The sequence below is a fragment of the Lithobates pipiens genome, unplaced genomic scaffold, assembly GCF_037356315.1.
Source record: "Lithobates pipiens isolate NorthernLeopardFrog02 unplaced genomic scaffold, aLitPip1_a1.2 Scaffold_18, whole genome shotgun sequence".
Classification (NCBI taxonomy): domain Eukaryota; kingdom Metazoa; phylum Chordata; class Amphibia; order Anura; family Ranidae; genus Lithobates; species Lithobates pipiens.
Genome location: NW_027507758.1, coordinates 621,308,107 through 621,327,119, shown reverse-complemented (window position 1 = coordinate 621,327,119; position 19,013 = coordinate 621,308,107). Strand labels below are relative to the sequence as shown.

Here is a 19,013-nt window from a genome sequence, read left to right as displayed (position 1 = left end):
CAGAGATTGGATGTGGGACCCAAAGGAGAGGTCAGAGTCGAGGATTGCACCTGGCACGCTGAGATGTGCAGAGAGACCAATAATTATGGTGTTCTGCTGGTCTCAATGGTTAAGTCATGAGGGAGGGTTGAGGGAGAAGGAAATATTACAAGCTCTGTTTTAGAATGATTGCGCTTGAGGAAGTGGTGTGACATCCATCCTGAAATGTCACTCAGTAAATTTGTGATGCATGAGGAGATCGAGGGGGTGAGCTGGGGAGTGTAGAGATAGATCTGGGTGTCGTCAGTATAGAGCTGGTATTGGAAGGCACGTGAAGTTATCAACTGGCTCAGGGAAGAGGTATAGAGAGAGAATAGGAGGGGCCCATGGATGGGGCCTTGGGTTACCAAACCAGAAAGTGGAAGAGGGGCAGAGGAGATAAGAGTTGTAGGTGACACTGAAGGTGTGTTGAAATAGGTAAGAGGAGAACCAGGAAAGAGCAGAGTTATGGAGGGAAAGGGAGTGGAGTTTATTGAGGAGGAGTGGGTGGCATTTGAAAGGTCTAAGGCTATAGCCTCGTACACACGATCAGATTTTCCAATGGGAAATGTGTGATGACAGGCAAATCATTATTTTTCAACCAAAAAATAAAAGCCTCATGCATGTGTCCTGCTTCTTAATATAGGGGGTCAACAATGCCAAGAGTTGGTGAAAGCAGGTGTCCGTCACCCGGAGATAATTCCGACAAACATCTAGATTATTCTCCTGGAGCTCCCGCAGCAAAGGCATATGACATAATTGGTCACGATTAATAAAGCAACCAATTTTTGGTCCAAGAAATCCTCCTCCTCCTGTTCCTGGACTGGGCTTGGGTCAAAGCAGGCCCTTACACTACATGGTTTTGGTAAACCTGAAGGAAAAACTCAGCAGAAAAACTGATAGTGTGTATGGGGCTTCAGTCTCTCATTAGCTCAGCAACAGTCCATTACAGGCTAGGAACTTTCAGTCCCTGTAGAAAATAGCACATGTGGGGTGAGCTGCATCCTGCATCACCTTCTGCTTCCCTTTAGACACGGGTCTCAGTTCTAATTCCTGCAGAAATGCTAGCTCACCTGACTGCCGCTTCACCAGGCTACCTGGATTCTTCTTCTTCCCAGTCTACCCGACTGACACACTGGAGGCTTCCCATGGCAAGGTTGGAGGAGTTCCAGCCTGAAATTTTTTTTTTTTTAAAGTCAGCAGCTACAAATACTGTACCTTCTTACTTTTAATATAAGCACACTTACCTGTCCAGGGATCCGGTGATGTCAGCACCCAAAGCCGATTCATCCATCGGCTTCCGGTCCAGGCGCCGGCATTGCAAGTAAGGGAAACCAGCAATGAAGCCTTCAGGCTTCACAGCCGGTTTCCTACTGTGCATGCGGGAGTCGCTCTGTGCTTTCTGAAGTTGACCTGTGTGTGTCCCAGAAGGCAGTGGAGGAAAGGAGGAGGGGCAGATGCAAACGTAGAAATGACGTACTCGCCTCGGTGAGGTAGGATGGAGGCCCAGCTTGAAAACAACAGAAAAGATGCAAGATGACTTAAAAAAAAAAAAAGCCTATTTATGGGCTCCTTACTTCTCTGCTAGGCCTACTCCTGGGGATTGGCTAAGGACCTTCAAATATTCAGAACAGCCCCTACTCCCACGAGTATCTAGAACAGTGATGGCGAACCTTGGCACCCCAGATGTTTTGGAACTAGATTTCCCATAATGCTCAACCACACTGCAGAGTGCTTGAGCATCATGGGAAACGTAGTTCCAAAACATCTGGGGTGCCAAGGTTCGCCATCACTGATCTAGAATGTTCTCCAACATTCCAGATCCCGGGAGAGGTACCAAAGGGCTGTCTGTATGTGTCATCCAGCCTAACCTCTAATAATCTTGACCCAATTACGGACTCATGGGCTAAGCACGAGTCAGAGTATAGTTTGCCTACTCTCGCTCTAGTAGCACACACTAGAGGGTGCAACACTTCTATAAATGTTCCTTTACCAGAGGCATCATCTTAGGCCACTCTCTTTAATTTGTGTGATATGTTCAACCACTGTTTTATGTGGAGTAGATTTACTTTCCCAGGTTTCTTGGTTAAGCAACCAATGAGGTCTCAGCCTGTACAAAATTCAAACGGGAAAAATCTGGTGGATTCTTGAGGTACCTCTCTGATGGAAAACATAAGTGTTGGGAGTATGCAGCCTGAATTGTTTCCATCTTTATGCACCAACCTCTTGAGCATAGAAATTAGATTCTGATTGCACTTTTCAACCAGCCCATCTGTCTGCGGGTGATAGACACACACTTGTTTAATCTGGAAAAGCTTGAATAGGTCTGCCATCACCTTTGACCTGAATGGTGTGCCTTGGGCATTCAAGATCTCTATAGAGAACCCAGTCCTGGAGAACATGTTAAACAGGTCTCACTATGGAGGGGGCTTTCCATAGTGGGACTGCTTCTGGATACCTTGTTGCATAATTGAGTACCTCCAGGATATATTGGTTTACCCAAGCCAATTTCAACAATGGGCCCACCAGATCCATTGCAATTTTTTCAAATGGTACTTTTATAACAGGCAGAGGCACCAAAGGCTTCTTAAAATGTTACACTGTAGCAGTTAGTTGGCAGGTGGGACATGAACCACAATACCTTCTCACTTCAACACCAGCCAGTATACCTTGTCTATTATCTATGCCTCTGTTTTCTCAGCCCTCAGGTGACCTCCCAATGTGTGCCAAATCAATTTTCTTGCACCTGAAAGGCTGGGGGATCCGGAACTGGTTGACCAGTTCATCCCAGATAGCAAATCACTGAATAATCCACAATGTGGGGAAACTTTCTTTCAGCCTCAAGCAGTTATGATACCTCATGAATCACTTTGAGTTACTCTCTGGCATTTTTTAACATGGGGTCCCTTATTTGGGCTGCGCCAAAAGCACACCTTGACACTGCCAGGATGCACTGCATTAGAGGTACCCTCTCAATTACCCTTCTAGGAAATAGCTTGTATTGGGGAAGATTTCCTCTCCAACCATGACCTGCATAGCAGGAGATTCCCCGTCAAGAAACCTCCTTGGGCTGTAGACCATCTACCACAGGTGCAACGTCATCAGTATTTTCTAAAGTCATATTATCCTGCCCTTCAAGGGGGGATCCAAAAGGTCACATTATTCAGGAGGTCCTAAGCTCACATAGTCCAATAGTTTCACATAGAGAGGACAGCCCTGCCCCACTATGAGATCATGAATCAAGCTGGGTACCACCCCCAACCTCCTGGATAACTGTACCACATGACGTGGTTATTGCTATTGTTACCAATGGGTACTCTCTAGTGTCCCCATGTCTTCATACTACATGCAGCTTCTTAGTTATGGGGCCCATTCCACCCCTCAGTGTGAGGAATCCACAATATGGGGAAACTTTATTTTAGCCTCAAACAGTTATGATACCCCATGAATCACTTTGAGTTACTCTCTGGCATTTTTTAACATGAGGTCCCTTATTTAAGCGGCACCAAAAGCACACCGTGACACTGCCAGGATGCACTGCATTAGAGGTACCCTCTCAATTACCCTTCTAGGAAATAGCTTGCATTGGGGGAGATTTTTTTATTCTACATCCTCTCCAACCATGACCTGCATAGGAGGAGATTCCCCTTCAAGAAACCTCCTTGGGCTGTAGACCATCTACCACAGGTGCAACGTCATCAGTATTCTCTAAAGTCATATTATCCTGCCCTTCAAGGGGGGATCCAAAAGGTCACATTATTCAGGAGGTCCTAAGCTCACATAGTCCAATAGTTTCACATAGAGAGGACAGCCCTGCCCCACGATGAGATCATGAATCAAGCTGGGTACCACCCCAACCTCCTGGATAACTGTACCACATGACGTGGTTATTGCTATTGTTACCAATGGGTACTCTCTAGTGTCCCCATGTCTTCATACTACATGCAGCTTCTTAGTTATGGGGCCCATTCCACCCCTCAGTGTGAGGAATCCACAATATGGGGAAACTTTATTTTAGCCTCAAACAGTTATGATACCCCATGAATCACTTTGAGTTACTCTCTGGCATTTTTTAACATGAGGTCCCTTATTTAAGCGGCACCAAAAGCACACCGTGACACTGCCAGGATGCACTGCATTAGAGGTACCCTCTCAATTACCCTTCTAGGAAATAGCTTGCATTGGGGGAGATTTTTTTATTCTACATCCTCTCCAACCATGACCTGCATAGGAGGAGATTCCCCTTCAAGAGGCGTCTTTGGGCTGTAGACCATCTACCACAGGTGCAACATCATCAGTATCCTCTAAAGTCATATTGTCCTTCCCTTCAAGGGGGATCCAAAAGGTCACATTGTTCAGGAAGTCCTAAGCTCACATAGTCCTATAGTTTCACATAGAGAGGACAGCCCTGCTCCACTATGATATCATGAATCAAGCTGGTTACCACCCCAACCTCCTGGATAACTGTACTAAATGACGTGGTTATTGCTATTGTTACCAATGGGTACTCTCTAGAGTCCACATGTCTGCATACTACATGCAGAGTCTTAGTTATGGGGCCCATTCCACCCCTCAGTCAAATCACTCCCTGGCTCTCCTGAGTGCTGGTGCCCAGGTTTGTTGATTATTTTTGGCAGAGACCACAGGTACCAGCCCAATATGACCGGCTCCACCATCTGAGAACCAGACAATGCCTCAGGCTGCAGACATTTCTTGTGGTATCTGGATGGGCAGTCTGGGCTGTACTTCCAGAGGTGTACCCTTTGAGCCCTTACAGCTGTAGTCACCCCAAGGTGGGCCAGGATCTATAGTTATTCATAGTTCTTGACATCAGCAGATGATAGGACAAAATATTTTTTTGTGAATCCTTAGTAAGAAAAAGGTGAGAAGGCTAGCCCACTGGTCTTGGGAACACCCCTCCCTCTCTGTTAGCTTTTGAAGATAGTGGCTGACCCTCACTGTCCCTGAGCTGTTAGGTGCAACACATTTCTTCAGCTGATCTGTAGCGTGTCCAACTGAGCCTGTACAGATTTCTTTTGAACCTCCAGCTATGCTGCCTGGGCCTGCTGAACCTATATCAAGAGAACCATGGTTAACGCATGGTGGGGGTTTGCTTCCACAGTGGCCTGTTGTTGAACCTCTTGCTGCACCTATATGGCCTCTTGCTAATGAGCCTCAGCTTCCTCATAGTGGTGGTTAGCATTCACAGAGGTTTGCTGCTGGGCTGCAATGCTCTAAACCAGTGTTTCTCAATTCCAGTCCTCAAGGTGCATCAACAGGTCATGTATTTAGGATTTCCCTCAGATGAAACGGCTGTGGTAATTACTAAGGCAGTGAAACTGACCAAATCACCTTTGCAAAATAATAGAAAGCCTGGACACATGACCTGTTGGTGCGCCTTCAGGACTGGAATTGAGAAACCCTGCTCTAAACCAAAGCTTTTAAAACCTCTCTCATGCTGCCTTCAGTGGTTTTCAGCTCCAGTGTTGCTCTAACCCAGGACATCCAAAGGATATTCACAGAGTAAAGGGAATCTCTGTGTTCCTGGTTCAGTTTTCGGGTTACCCAGTCTTTATTATCATCACATTGGCCAATAGGAGAAGGACCCGTTATATTAGTGATCAGTATATTGGTCCCTTATATTGGTGACCAATGGAAGAAGGACCTCCTCATATCAGTGGTCAGTAGGAGAAGTTCATTATTACATCACCATCAGTGAAAAGACTTCCCAGCCCCCCCCCCCCTTACAGATCACTGATGCCAGTTGTTACTGAGAGCCAAAAACTTGTTATTGCTCAAGGAATCCCTAGAAACCTTTGGCGGAACCCTGGCTGAGAAAGGCTGGACTAGGCAGTAATATATCGCTATCGCCCTTGGTGGGAGTGGAGATGACCTCATTATAGTTGTCACCTCATCCCTTTAAAACCAAACACATAATGATTACACAGGTTCTGTGGCTGATTAAGATGGTAATTATACAGACTTGGTGCCTCATCTGAATTAAATTAGCCTCAGAACATGTGTAATTCATATGTGTTCGGGTTTAAAGGGACGAGGTGGCAACCCTAGACCTCATCTATAAGGATTTACAGTACATACACACACAGCACAAGGCCGTGTTCACACTACGAGATGTTTCTTGGGACGGCAGTTCCTCCGAGCTCCACAAGATGGTGATCTCACTTTAACCAAGAAAGGAAGTCTCTATGGTAGACAGGAAGTGATGTTAGCTACAGATAGGAAGTTGTGTGAGGTACAGACAGGAATTTCCGGGTGAGAGGTGAGCCGGGAGGAAGTAGAGAGGAGACATTGCTGGAAGATGCAGCAGAGAAGGTATTGTTATTTATTATAGGTACTTATATAGCACAGTCAATTTTTGAAGCGCTTTACATATATATTATAGATTCACATCAGTCCCTGCCCTCAAGGAGCTTACAATCTAAGGTCCCTAACTCACATTTATACATACACATAGTAGGGCCAATTTAGACAGGATCCGATAATAAGATCATATTTACACCCAGTAATCACCCCCGTCATGTTCCGTCCTCTTCCTCCATAGTCACTGTGACGTCTTTTATCTCCAGCAGATGATGATACACACATATATAGTGTGGAAACCTAGATTAACCCCTTCAGGGGCAGAACATTCCCCCACTTACGGGGTCGGAACGTTTTGAAGATTTGTCACCTTTTCACCTTAGCCGTCTCGTAAGGTGATTGTAGCAGTATTAGTGCACTTGAGACAGAAACAATTGATTGTCCTTGATACTTTTTTATTTTTATTTGCACCGACATCCATATTTTCAGGACAAATAATAAACCCTTTCATACATACGAACATAAATGCATGCATCTATGCACGTGCAAAAGATTATTATGCCACACATATTAAGCACTGCAGTGCACTCCAGAGGGAAAGCAATAATTCTTGGGCTGTTATCTCTTAAGTTGATGGCCTGTAACAGTTTTTAAAGCGTTGTCTTTGCACCATATTACTGAACTTAGTTTGATGCCGAATTTAGTCGCTGTTTCATGGGGACACGCATTTTAAGGGTTGACATAATTGTGTGTAGGAGAGCTAAGTATTTTATTAGCAAAAAAAAAAAATGCTGATTTTTACCTTGTGCGTAAAAATGTTTTCTTTTTTAAAAGCCCATCTCTGGGAAAAGGAAAAATGACTGAGACCTTAAAGAGGAAGTAAACCCTGATGAGTTTACTTCCTCTTTCATTCCCTGCAAAGGTAAAGCATAATGCATTATATGTCACTTACCTGACACAGGAGCCAGCGAAGTCGCCGCTGTCCCCTGTAGTCGGCCGCATCCATGTTCTTGGTGGGGTCTCACAGCTCCGCCGCTGTCATTCGGCGAAGCCGCGATGACGTCACTCCCGCGCATACGCACGGGAGCCGACACGCGCGGCAGCTCCGTCGTTGAAAATGCAGCGCCCAGTGCGCCTGCGCGCCGCTGTCTATGGCGCATGCGCCGTAGACAGCGGTGCCTGTTTTAGGGCAAATATCTCCTAAACCATATAGGTTTAGGAGATATTTCTTGGACCTACAGGTAAGCCTTAATCTAGGCTTACCTGTAGGTCAAAGTGGTTTGTAAGGGTTTACAACCACTTTAAAGCGGAGGTTCACAAAAATTGAACCTCTGCTTTTCGGACCCCCCTCCGGTGTCACATTTGGCACCTTTCGGGGGGGGGGAGGGGTTGCAGATACTGGTCTAAGACAGGTATTTGCGCCCACTTCCGGGCATAGACTCCCGCGGGAGTCTACGCCTCTTCCCGCCACGCTGTCTGCTGGGACACACACGGGTCCCAGGGACAGCGCGGATCATTGTCATTGCGCTGCGCGGCTCGCGCATGCCCAGTAGGGAACCGGGAAGTGAAGCCGCAAGGCTTAATTTCCTGATTCCCATACCGAAGATGGCGATGGCAGCATCCGAGGACCGGGGGAAGCTTCGGCCTCAGGTGCCGACATCACTGGACCCTGAGACAGGTGAGTGTCCTTGTTTTAAAAGTCAGCAGCTGCAGTATTTGTAGCTTTTTTTTCAAGGGACTCCCTCTTTAAGGTGGTTGTAAACCCTTATGGCGCGTACACACACGACCGGACTTTTTCGACGGACTAGGTCCGACGGACTTTTGGTGGAGTTCCGACGGACTTTCCAGATGAACGGACTTGGACACACACAATCACACCAAAGTCTGAAGGATTCGAACGTGATGACGTACGACTGGACTAGAATAAGGAAGTTTGTAGCCAGTAGCCAATAGCTGCCCTAGTGTCGGTTTTCATCCTTCGGACTAGCATACAGACGAACTGATTTTTCATCCAGACTCGAGTCCGTCTGAAAGATTTGAAACATGTTTTTTTTTTTTTCTAGGTCCGTCTGACTTTTGGGGGAAAAAAAGTCAGCTGGAGCCCATACACAATCGTAATTTGCGACGGATTCATTCTGTCGGACCTAGTGCATCGAAAAGTCTGGTCGTGTGTACGCGGCATTACAGACCACTTTGACCTACAGGTAAGCCTAGATTAAGTTTTACCTGTAGGTGCAAGAAATATCTCCAAAACCTACACAGTTTAGGAGATATTTGCAAAAGACAGGCACCGCATGCACTGTAGACAGCGGCGCGCAGGCGCACTGAGCGTGCCGTTGCTAACGGCGATTGTGCCGTTAGTAGCGGCTACTGCGCGCATGCGCAGGAGTGACGTCTTCATGGTTCAGGCCAATCACAGCGCAGCCACGATACCAGGAAGGAAGATGGATGCTTCGTGGAAGAGGGGATAGCGGTGACATCGCTGGCTTCTGTGTTAGGTAAGTGACACATAATGGGCTACTATGCGATGCATAGTAGCCCATTATGCTTTACCCTTGCAGGGAAACAAAGAGGAAGTAAAACCCATCAGGGTTTACTTCCTCTTTAATGAGCATTTAACCCTTGCATAATGGGGGAAGCCCCACTCCAAAGGTTAAATGCTCGGTCATGTGTAGGGGATCAGAAAAAGCACTTTAACTTACCTGATCCTCTGCTCTCCTTGCTGTCAACACTCTGTTCTACTCCCCTATACTCCAGAAATTGACTGTACCCCAGAGTCGTCCTGTCCAAGGAAGGGCTATGGGCTCTGAATTGTTTTTATTTTTTGTTAAGACCAGGCCTCTTTTTTAGATTTGTGGTTTACAAGTTAAAAACATTTTTTTGGGCTAGAAAATTACTTAGAACCCCCAAACATTATACATTTTTTTCCCCTAACATCCTAGAGAATAAAATGGAGATTGTTGCAATACTTTCTGTCGCACCCTATTTGCGCAGCGGTCTTACAAGCACACTTTTTTGTGAAAAAATACACTTTTTTTAAATTAGAAAATAAGACAACAGTAAAGTTAGCCCAATTTTTTATATTGTGAAAGATGATGTTACGCCAAGTAAATTGATACCCAACATGTCACGCTTCAAAATTGTATCCACTCGTGGAATGGCGACAAACTTTTACCCTTAAAAATCTCAATATGCGACATTTAAAAAATTCTGCCGGTTGCATGTTTTGCATTACAGAGGAGGTCTAGGGCTAGAATTATTGCTCTCACTCTACCGATTGCGGCGATACCTCACATGTGTGGTTTGAACACCGTTTTCATATGCTCGCGCTACTGACGTATGCGTTCGCTTCTGCACGTGAGCTCGGCGGGACGGGGCGCGTTTAAATATTTTTTTTTTCTTATTTATTTTGCCTTTTAATTTTTATTTTTACACTGTTTAAAAAAAAAAATCTGTCACTTTTATTCCTATTACAAGGAATGTAAACATCCCTTGTAATAGAAAAAAAGCACGACAGGTTCTCTTAAATATGAGATTTGGGGTCAAAAAGACCTCACATCAAATCAGATCCACCCCCATCAAATCATTCTCTGCAGCCATTACCTTTTGTACCACCACCCCCTCCCTTTAGAATGTAAGCTCTATGAGCCGGGCCCTCCTGTACCTTTTGTATTGAACTGTACTGTAATTGTGTTGTCCCCCCTATACATTGTAAAGCGCTGCGTAAACTGTTTGCGCTATATAAATCGTGTATAATAATAATCTTTACACTAAAATGCAATAAAAAAAATGTTTTGTCATTTAAAAAAAATAACAAAAATAAAATTATCCTTTAAGAGCTATGGGCGGAAGTGATGTTTTGACGTCACTCCCGCCCTATAGTATCATGGAGACGGGCCATCTTCCCCCTCACTCGTCTCCATGTCAGCCCAGGGGACAGACGCGATCGCCTCCACCACTGCCGACGGCTCCGGTAAGCGGCGGAGGGGGGGGGGCCCTCTCCCGCCATAGATAAAAGTGATCTCGCGGCGAATCCACCGCAGAGACCACTTTTATCTTGTACCGGACCGCCGGCCGAACATGGAGATACCGGGGTTATGGCAGCTAGCTGCTGCCATAACAACCATATCTGTCCCCAAATGTAGGAACGTACATCGGAGTGCGGTCGGTCCGGAAGTGGTTAACTGTTTATTCTTTATTCAATTTTTTCCAGTACAAAAATTCAGTAGCAAATTAATCATTACAATCATCATAAGAAACGGGAAACAAGAAAAAAAGGAAAAAGCATTTATCACTTATATTTTCCTGCTCTGATATTGTATTAATATGACAATACTCATTATCCCCTTCCCTGTCTTCTTTCCCCACCCCCCTCCCTTAGTAATCAATTTGTCTCGGTGTATATATAAATTCATCAATCGTTTCACTCAACAATTTCTTTCAATTCACATAACTTCACTCATTTTAGATTTAAAAGGATGTTACAGCGTACCTATACTCAATTGTCTGGTATGCAGATTCCGCACTCAACACTTTGCTTTAAGTGGTTCTCCGGTCCTACTATAGTCTCTCCCCTCTAAGGGGGGGGTCCTATCTTTTCCAGCCAGGGCCTCCACATCCTCTCAAATTCCTTGAGGCTTCCTCTTTTTATATTAATGGCTCTTTCTTTACAAATCGTCTCATTTACTACACTAATCCAGCCCCTCACTGCCGGGGGCGCCATCTCATTGCAATGGTTTTTCTGGCTTGAAATAAACATCTTAATATTGCTACTGTGACACTCTTCCTCTAGTTCCTTCCTGTATCCCAGTATACAAAGTCCAACCTCCATCTCCAAAGGTATCCCAAATGTCTCACCCACAGTGTTAAGCACCCCCTCCCAAAATCAAAACAACTTTGGGCATCTCCATACCATATGTATGTTTCCTGGCATCTAGGGCATTTGTCATCTGGTCTTCTACCATACTTGAACAGTCTCTTAGGGGTGTAGTAGGCTCTATATATCAGATACTTTCTGCAGGGGGGGGGCTGGGGGGCCAGACCAAAACCATTGGTCCCATCTTCAGGATTCTCCTCCACTGCTCCGGAGGTCCAATCCAGTATTAACTCTTTTACGTAACTGTCCGTATAGTTTGGATTTAAGTCCCTTAGTTGTACCTGCCTGAATTGGTCTTGATGACGTCACAGAACCTGCAGCCAATGGGACATAAGGAAGAAGAAGTTGCATGAACTGGTCTTAAAGGGGTTGTAAAGGTTTGTTTTTTATTTTCTAAATAGGTTCCTTTAAGCTAGTGCATTGTTGGTTCACTTACCTTTTCCTTCGATTTCCCTTCTAAATGTTTTTTTTCTTTGTTTTCTTTGTCTGAATTTCTCACTTCCTGTTCCTCCTCAGTAAGCTGTTCTGGCTGACTAACCGCCGCTCGGATGATGGTGTGAAGTTTACTGAGGAGAAACAGGAAGTGAGAAATTCAGACAAAGAAAAAAAACATTTAGAAGGGAAATCAAAGGAAAAGGTAAGTGAACCAACAATGCACTAGCTTAACTACTTCCCATCCGGCCAATATACATATACAGCCGGGTGGGAGCTCTCTACTTATGAGTGGATGTTCCTGAACGTCCATCAGAAGTAGGGGGATCGCGCGCGCGTGTGTCCGCGCAGCGGCGTGATCCCGATGCGCCCGTGTCACCCGGACACTGCACATCTCGGATCGGCAGGAGGGCTCTGTGATTGGCCCTCCTGATCACATGACGGCCGTGTCCAATCACAGCCATCATGTGATGTAAACAAACAGCTGGTTGCTAGGCAATCGGCTCCTCCTCTCCTCACACGGAAGTCATCGCGGAGGAGAGGAGAACAGATCGCTGCAGCCGGCTGATGATCAGTGAGTATGAGCTGTTTTTTACAGCTTTTTACTCACTGATCACCAGTCTAGTGTAAGCACACAACACACCACACAGTATAAACACAATGTCCCCAAAACCTACATGTCCCCAAATAATAAAAACACATGTCCTTAATAATAAAAACATGTCCCCCACATATTTCCCATTAAAATCACATGTCTCAATGATTATCTGCACACATATGTCCGTGATCACCTGCACACATATGTACATGATCATTTACGTACATATGTCCGTGATCACACAAACCAATTATTATACACTTAACGGAATTTTTTTTACCAAAGACATGTAGCAGAATACATTTTGGCTTAAATGTATGACAAAATTCGATTTTATTGGATTTCTTTTAAAATAGAAAGAAGAAAATATTGTTTTTTTCCCAAATTTCCGCAGTTTTTTCGCTTATATCACAAAAAATTAAAAACTGAGTCGTTAATAAGTAACACCAAAATAAAGCTCTATTTGTGCAAACAAAATGATAACAATTTAATCTGGTTACAGCATAGCATAGCATGACCGCGCAATTGTCATTGAAATTGCGAGAACGCTGAAATCTGAAAATTGGGCTGGGAAGGAAGGGGGCGAAAGTGCCCGGTATTGTAGTGGTTAAAGGAACCTATTTAGAAAATAAAAAAACAAACCTTTACAACCCCTTTAAAATGCATATTTCCTATGCTCCTTGGCTCCATATAGTGGTCCCAGTGTAGTATTTTAGTAGAAAATAGTAGAACTAAAGTCTGTTAGCCCTATTTACACAGAACAAATGTATGTGCAGATTCCCTGGGGAAATAGCTATACAATTTTTTTCTATAAATAGACCCCTAACTAACTTAATCTGCTTGTTCCCACTAGAAGCAGCCTGGCTATTATCCCCTTAAAACCCCATCCCAATATTGTACAACCAAAACAGTGCAGATAATTTTCCGCTATCTGTCTACAGAGAAACCCACATAGATCACATGACCACATCAATGAGGATGGAGGAGGACCGGAGTCACATGACTGAGAAGATACTAAACCTCACCCTGGAGATCATCTACCTGCTGACCGGAGAGGTGAGGAGGATTCTGGGAGGTCACATGACATCACTCTTATCTCTATTAATAAAACACAGACCTGACCGGAGAGGTGAGGAGGATTCTGGGAGTGTTATGGAATATTTATAAACTTCTCCTATAAGCAAATAATTTGGTTGTGCTGAAAGGTAGACATGTGCGCTGTCAATAAATTAGTTTCGTTCCATTTCGTTTCGTACGCAAATTAATTTGTATTTGTATTGTATCGGATTCGTACGAAATACGAATTTTCGTTAGATTCATGAACTTTCGTTATGAATTTATCATTATGAGGGACCCCTGCCATCCCTGTGCTGACTTCCTGGGTTTTTAACCTTTAGGTTCGTTAACTTTTTAGGTTCGTTAAAAATAACAAATGTTCCTTATGATGAATTTATCATTGAGGGGTTCCCACCATCCCTGTGCTGTGCTGACTTCTTTTGATTGGTGAACAAAACACCAGTCACGTTTCTGTTAATTTGGATGTGAAATTCGTTAAAGAAATTTTGTATATAAAATTCGTAAGCATAGAAATTCCCATAGGGTTCCTACCGTCCTTATGCTGAGTTCCCAGGTCTGCTGTGTGTTTATTATGAGGGGTTCCCACCATCCCTGTGCTGAGTTTCAGGGTCTGAGTGTACACCCGCTGTGTCCATTATGAGGGGTTCCCACCATCCCTGTGCTGGCTTCCTGAGGTTTTAACGTTTAGGTTTGTTAACTATTCGTAACAATTATGAATTTTCGTTATGATGATTTTATCATTATGAGGGGTTCCCACCATGCCTGTGCTGTGCTGACTTCCTGGGGTTTTAACTTCTAGGTTCGTTAACTTTTCGCAACAATTACAAATTTTCTTTTTGAATTTGGAACCGAGATTCGTAAACTACATTTCTTATTGCGTACAGAATTCGTATGCATAAAAATTCATATTTCGAATTTGTACGAATTTCCGGAAGTTTGTACGAATTTTCAATTCGTATGAAACTAATCGCACATGTCTACTGAAAAGCACACTTATAGCTTTCTTGCATAATCCGGGAAAGTGCGCTTGTATACCTCCAAGTAACACAGACAGATGGTGGTATCACGTGGAGCTTATCAAAATCCTCCCTAGCAGCATCTGCTCTCTCTTTCTTTTATTTTTTTTATAGTGTAAAACATGAATAACAAAAAGAAGGTGGTGGCTTTAGAATCAGCCAATCAGACACTTGTATTCCTTCAAAAGAACCAATCAGACTGATGTATCTATTCAAATAGACTTCCAGTAGTGACGTGTGCAGAGCCATGCGGCCAGCTTCCTGTTGAGACACAAAGTGTGTCACAATTTGAACACTACTTACATGGCTCTGAACACGATTGTGTGCACATTCCCACCTCTACCACTGATGGAAGCCATACTCTATCATGGCTCAGTGGGCCATCATTTTTGTATGGTTATGCTATGGTTCCCATGTACACAAACATGTTTGCCAGGAGCGTTAATGCAATCGCCATGAGGTGGCCAGTCTCTTGGTGAGGCATAAACGAACATCCCTAAAAGAGCAAACAGATCTGCGGTGTCCACGGGAAGGTTTCCGCAGCCAATGGTCTTCCACCGACGTCTGTATGTGTGAATACGCTTGCATGAGCGTATTGCAGCAAAACTGACACTGGGAGACATCTGACAACATACATTAATAAACCTTTCCACAACAGGGAGGTCACATGACATCACTCTTTTCTTTAGTAATAAAACACAGGCCTAACCGGAGAGGTGAGGAGGATTCTGCGATTCTAACATGATATTCCTATTGGTTTCTTAATACAGAAATTTCCTATTGTGAAGTCGGGTGATAATATGACCATCACAGTGCCTCCATGTGACTCTCTAAAACCTGAGAGACACAACATGCAGAATATTCTAGAAGTCACCAAGAAGATGATGGAGCTGCTGACAGGAGAGGTGAGCGGTGCTGGGAATTCTGGGACATTATCCAGTAACAGACAAGGGATGTGTCTGGATGGTGACTGTATCATTGTGTGTGTCAGGTTCCTATAAGGTGTCAGGATGTCTCTGTCTATTTCTCCATGGAGGAGTGGGAGTATTTAGAAGGACACAAGGATCTCTACAAGGACGTCATGATGGACAATCAGCCGCCCCTCACATCACCGGGTAAGAGGAGACTTTATTGTAAAGGAGAGAGCAGTACGAAGGGTCCACCTAGATCCCCCATCATCTGATAAACACATAGAAACAATGTATTCAGTCAGTGTGTGTGTTTCCTACAGATGGATCCAGTAATGGGAACCCACCAGAGAGATGTCCCCGTCCTCTGTATTCCCGGGATTCCACACAGGAAGATCACACCATCCCTCACCATCATCAGGTTGGTAGGACGGAACATCTAGATCATAGATTTGTATAGATGTGTGTTTTTTATATGAATTTATACTTTACAGATATTATTTTACTGGTTTAGGGTGAAGATCTTATAGATATAAAAGTTGTGGTTAAAGCAGAAGAAGAGGAGAGGTATGTAATGGATGATCAGCAGTCTATGGAGGAGGATGGAATAACTGTGACGTGTATAGAGGAGGACACAACTACAGAGATCAGCAGAGGTGGGTCATTAACACTAAATACATTCCTCCTCCCATACTGTTCACTGATTGGTCCAGAGTAGGGCAAGGACTGAGTGATATCAGCCTGTAATCCCCTGGTCACTTTCCTGAGCTGTGTTCCCCATCCTGTATTCCTGTATTTCTCTCGGATAATCTTCCTTCTGTGTGCTGCAGACACAATTTATGTATCTGGACTGGATTTATGGAAATTCTGGGGTTTAACAGACAAAAAAAGGTTAATTTTCATGATAGGCATTGCTAGACCTAGGAACCTGGGGCATGTTCCTTGGGTCTTTTAGCACTTTCCCCCAGTCTAGCAAGATCTCTGACATAACAATTCTCAGAGGGTTTCTTGCTCTGATGTTTGCTGACTGTGCTGGGTGTAGGAATATGTCAGTATAGTCTCAAACCCAAGCCACTGAGTGATAGAAGATTCAGAGGACCCATTTACTAGTTACCTTGAGGGGGGAATTGTAAGATCCTCAGAGACAAAGCTGCCTGATGTAGACTGAGTCCTGGTTTAGGGGAACCAATCTGCTTATGTCTAGTAATAATCTTTTATTTCTATTTTAGTACATGGATGGAAGATCAGGAAAACCTCAGAGGATTGTCTCATTTTGTCTCCAGACTGTAAAGTAGAAGATGAGGACATCACACAGTATAGTCTAGGAGAAAACCTGGCTACCTCAAACTTCCATCTGGCACCACACAGTGTATATGGACCATCGTATTCCTCTTATCTTGTGGACCCTCGGACTGTGAGGGATGGTGCCGTCCTTCCAAAAGATAAAAGGTTTACCTGTCCTGAGTGCGGGAAACGCTTCCATTTTAAATCTGGACTTAATGTGCATAGCAGATCTCACACAGGTGAGAAGCCACATTCCTGTTCTGAGTGTGGAAAATGTTATTCAAAGTCGTCCCATCTTTACAGACATCAGAGATCTCACACGGGGGAAAAGCCTTATTTCTGTTCTGAGTGCGGAAAATGTTTTTCACAAAAATTCACTCTGAAAGTGCATCAGAGATCTCACACAGGGGAGAAGCCGTATTCCTGTACTGAGTGTGGGAAATGCTTTTCCCACAAATCCAATCTTTATAGTCATCAGAGATTGCACACAGGTGAGAAGCCGTATTCCTGTCCCGAGTGTGGGAAATGGTTTGTAAAAAAATTAGAACTTATCAAACATCAGAGGTCTCACTCGAGGGGAGAAACCATTTTGCCTTTGTGAGAATTGGAAATATTTTGTATAAAGAGATGAACGCAAAAAGAAATCATGTAGTGCTCACACAAGACACCATCAAGTGTAGACCAATATACACAGTGAACGATCACAAGAATTACTGTAATGAATCTGATACCCATATGTATCACTGGCTGCAGAATCTTCAATAAGTTTTGTTTGGTCATTGAGAGTTGACTCTAAAATGATGACCTACAAAGGCTTTAAAAGTGTTGCATATGAGCAATCAAAGATTTGCATCATTACACCGGCACACACAATTTTTTATTTTATTTTGCTCAATATTTTATTTTTTACTTTTAACAAAATTGCAGTCAAAAAATCAGGAAATGGTAAAGGTAGAAATCCTATTGGTCAGGAAAATGATGACTTGTCTGGGACGTGGAGGTGGAGTAGTTATTAATTTGTGTACAATACACAACATGTTACATTATTATAACAAAGTATTGTAGCAAAGATCACAACATAGAAAAAGTAGAAAATAAATACAGTTATTAAGGTGAAATGTGTGTATGAGGAAAATCTTCACAATTACCACCATTCTATTCTCCAGGGCCTCTGCATTCAGAAAATAAATATTGGGGGTTTTAACTAATCTTCAGGCTCAAAATCTGCATTTTAACATGTGTGCAAAAAAAAAAATAGAATTTTGGTCTGACCTGTAAAACCCATTACGTGGAGTACATCACAGGACACAGAGCAGCTTAAATTTTCGTTACCATCAGGGTTATGTGCCATCTACAGGTGATTGGACATTGGCAAAAAAAAAGACTGTAAGGCCGCATACACACGGGCGGACTGTTCGCCCAACCTTGTTCGTCAAACAGTTTGACAAACAGTCCGCTCAAAATTAGCATGAGCGGACTTGACCACACACGATGAACGAACAGTCCGCTGAAACCGTGCGCGATGACGTGAACGACACGTACGACGGGACTAGAAAAACGACGTCCTATACACTGCAATGCAATCTTTGGCCGTGTAAATCCTTTCTGAGCATGCGCGGAACTTAGTTTGACAAGCCTACACACGAGCGGACTGTCCGCTCAAACCAAGTTTCAGCGGACAAAACCAAGTTTCAGCAGACTGTCTTACGGAAATTCCGAAAAACTTTGTTCGTCAGACTGTCCGCTGAAACTGTCCGCTGAAGCCCACACACGAGCGGACTGTCCGCTGAAACACTGTTCAGCGGACAAAGTTGGGGGCGAACAGTCCGCCCGTGTGTACGCGGCCTGAGTCTCCTTCTAAGCATAACTCATCCCCAATAGGAAGAAATTCAGTTTTATAGAGAGCCATAAACAACAACACAAAGGGGAGGGATCCGGTGTCCCAAGGTGTATTACAAGAACTGGATGTTACAGGTAAACCAAAACTCCTATTTTTTTTTTTTATTGCACATCACATGACACAAAGCAACTTAATTAATCCTCATGAACAGGGATGTCCCAAAGTATTGAAAAAAAAAAACAGAAAGGAACCTCATGCAGCAGCCTGCAAAACACTGCAACCAAATGTAGTGTCCTTGGCAGCTCTATCATTCACCTAGTAAAAATGTGTAAACATGTGAAATGAAGATCAGGTTGCAACTTTGCAAACCGGAAGCTACTGCAACTTGATGACGGATAGCCCAGGAAGCTCCGACACTCCTGGTGGCTCACTTGGCTTCGGTCTCAGCTGGAAGAAGCATCAAGCCTGGGGGCTCCTACAGCCCTTTCCCCAGCCATGATGCAGCAGGCGGGGGCTCTACAGAGGGACTGAGGTCAACACCACACTCTCAAGCTGCAATGGATCCTGGACTTGTTCCTATGAATTGGGTAGTCCTTACCAGCTTTCCAGGACAGAGTGGTGAATAAATGTTGCCATATAACTA

General features: G+C 44.0%; 2 protein-coding genes across 3 annotated transcripts in view; one reads left to right on the top strand and one right to left on the bottom strand.

The window, feature by feature from the left end:
• The window catches only part of LOC143989470 (uncharacterized), a 313,492-nt gene that overhangs the window by 195,662 nt on the left and 98,817 nt on the right, over window positions 1–19,013 (bottom strand). The window lies entirely within an intron of this gene.
• On the top strand, window positions 6,288–17,738 carry LOC143989484 (gastrula zinc finger protein XlCGF66.1-like). Its single transcript, XM_077489625.1, has 7 exons — window positions 6,288–6,351; window positions 13,187–13,301; window positions 15,109–15,243; window positions 15,330–15,453; window positions 15,570–15,667; window positions 15,761–15,902; window positions 16,476–17,738. The coding sequence occupies exons 1-7, from the start codon at window positions 6,338–6,340 to the stop codon at window positions 17,129–17,131; spliced, it is 1,284 nt and encodes a 427-aa protein (XP_077345751.1). The 5' UTR covers window positions 6,288–6,337; the 3' UTR covers window positions 17,132–17,738.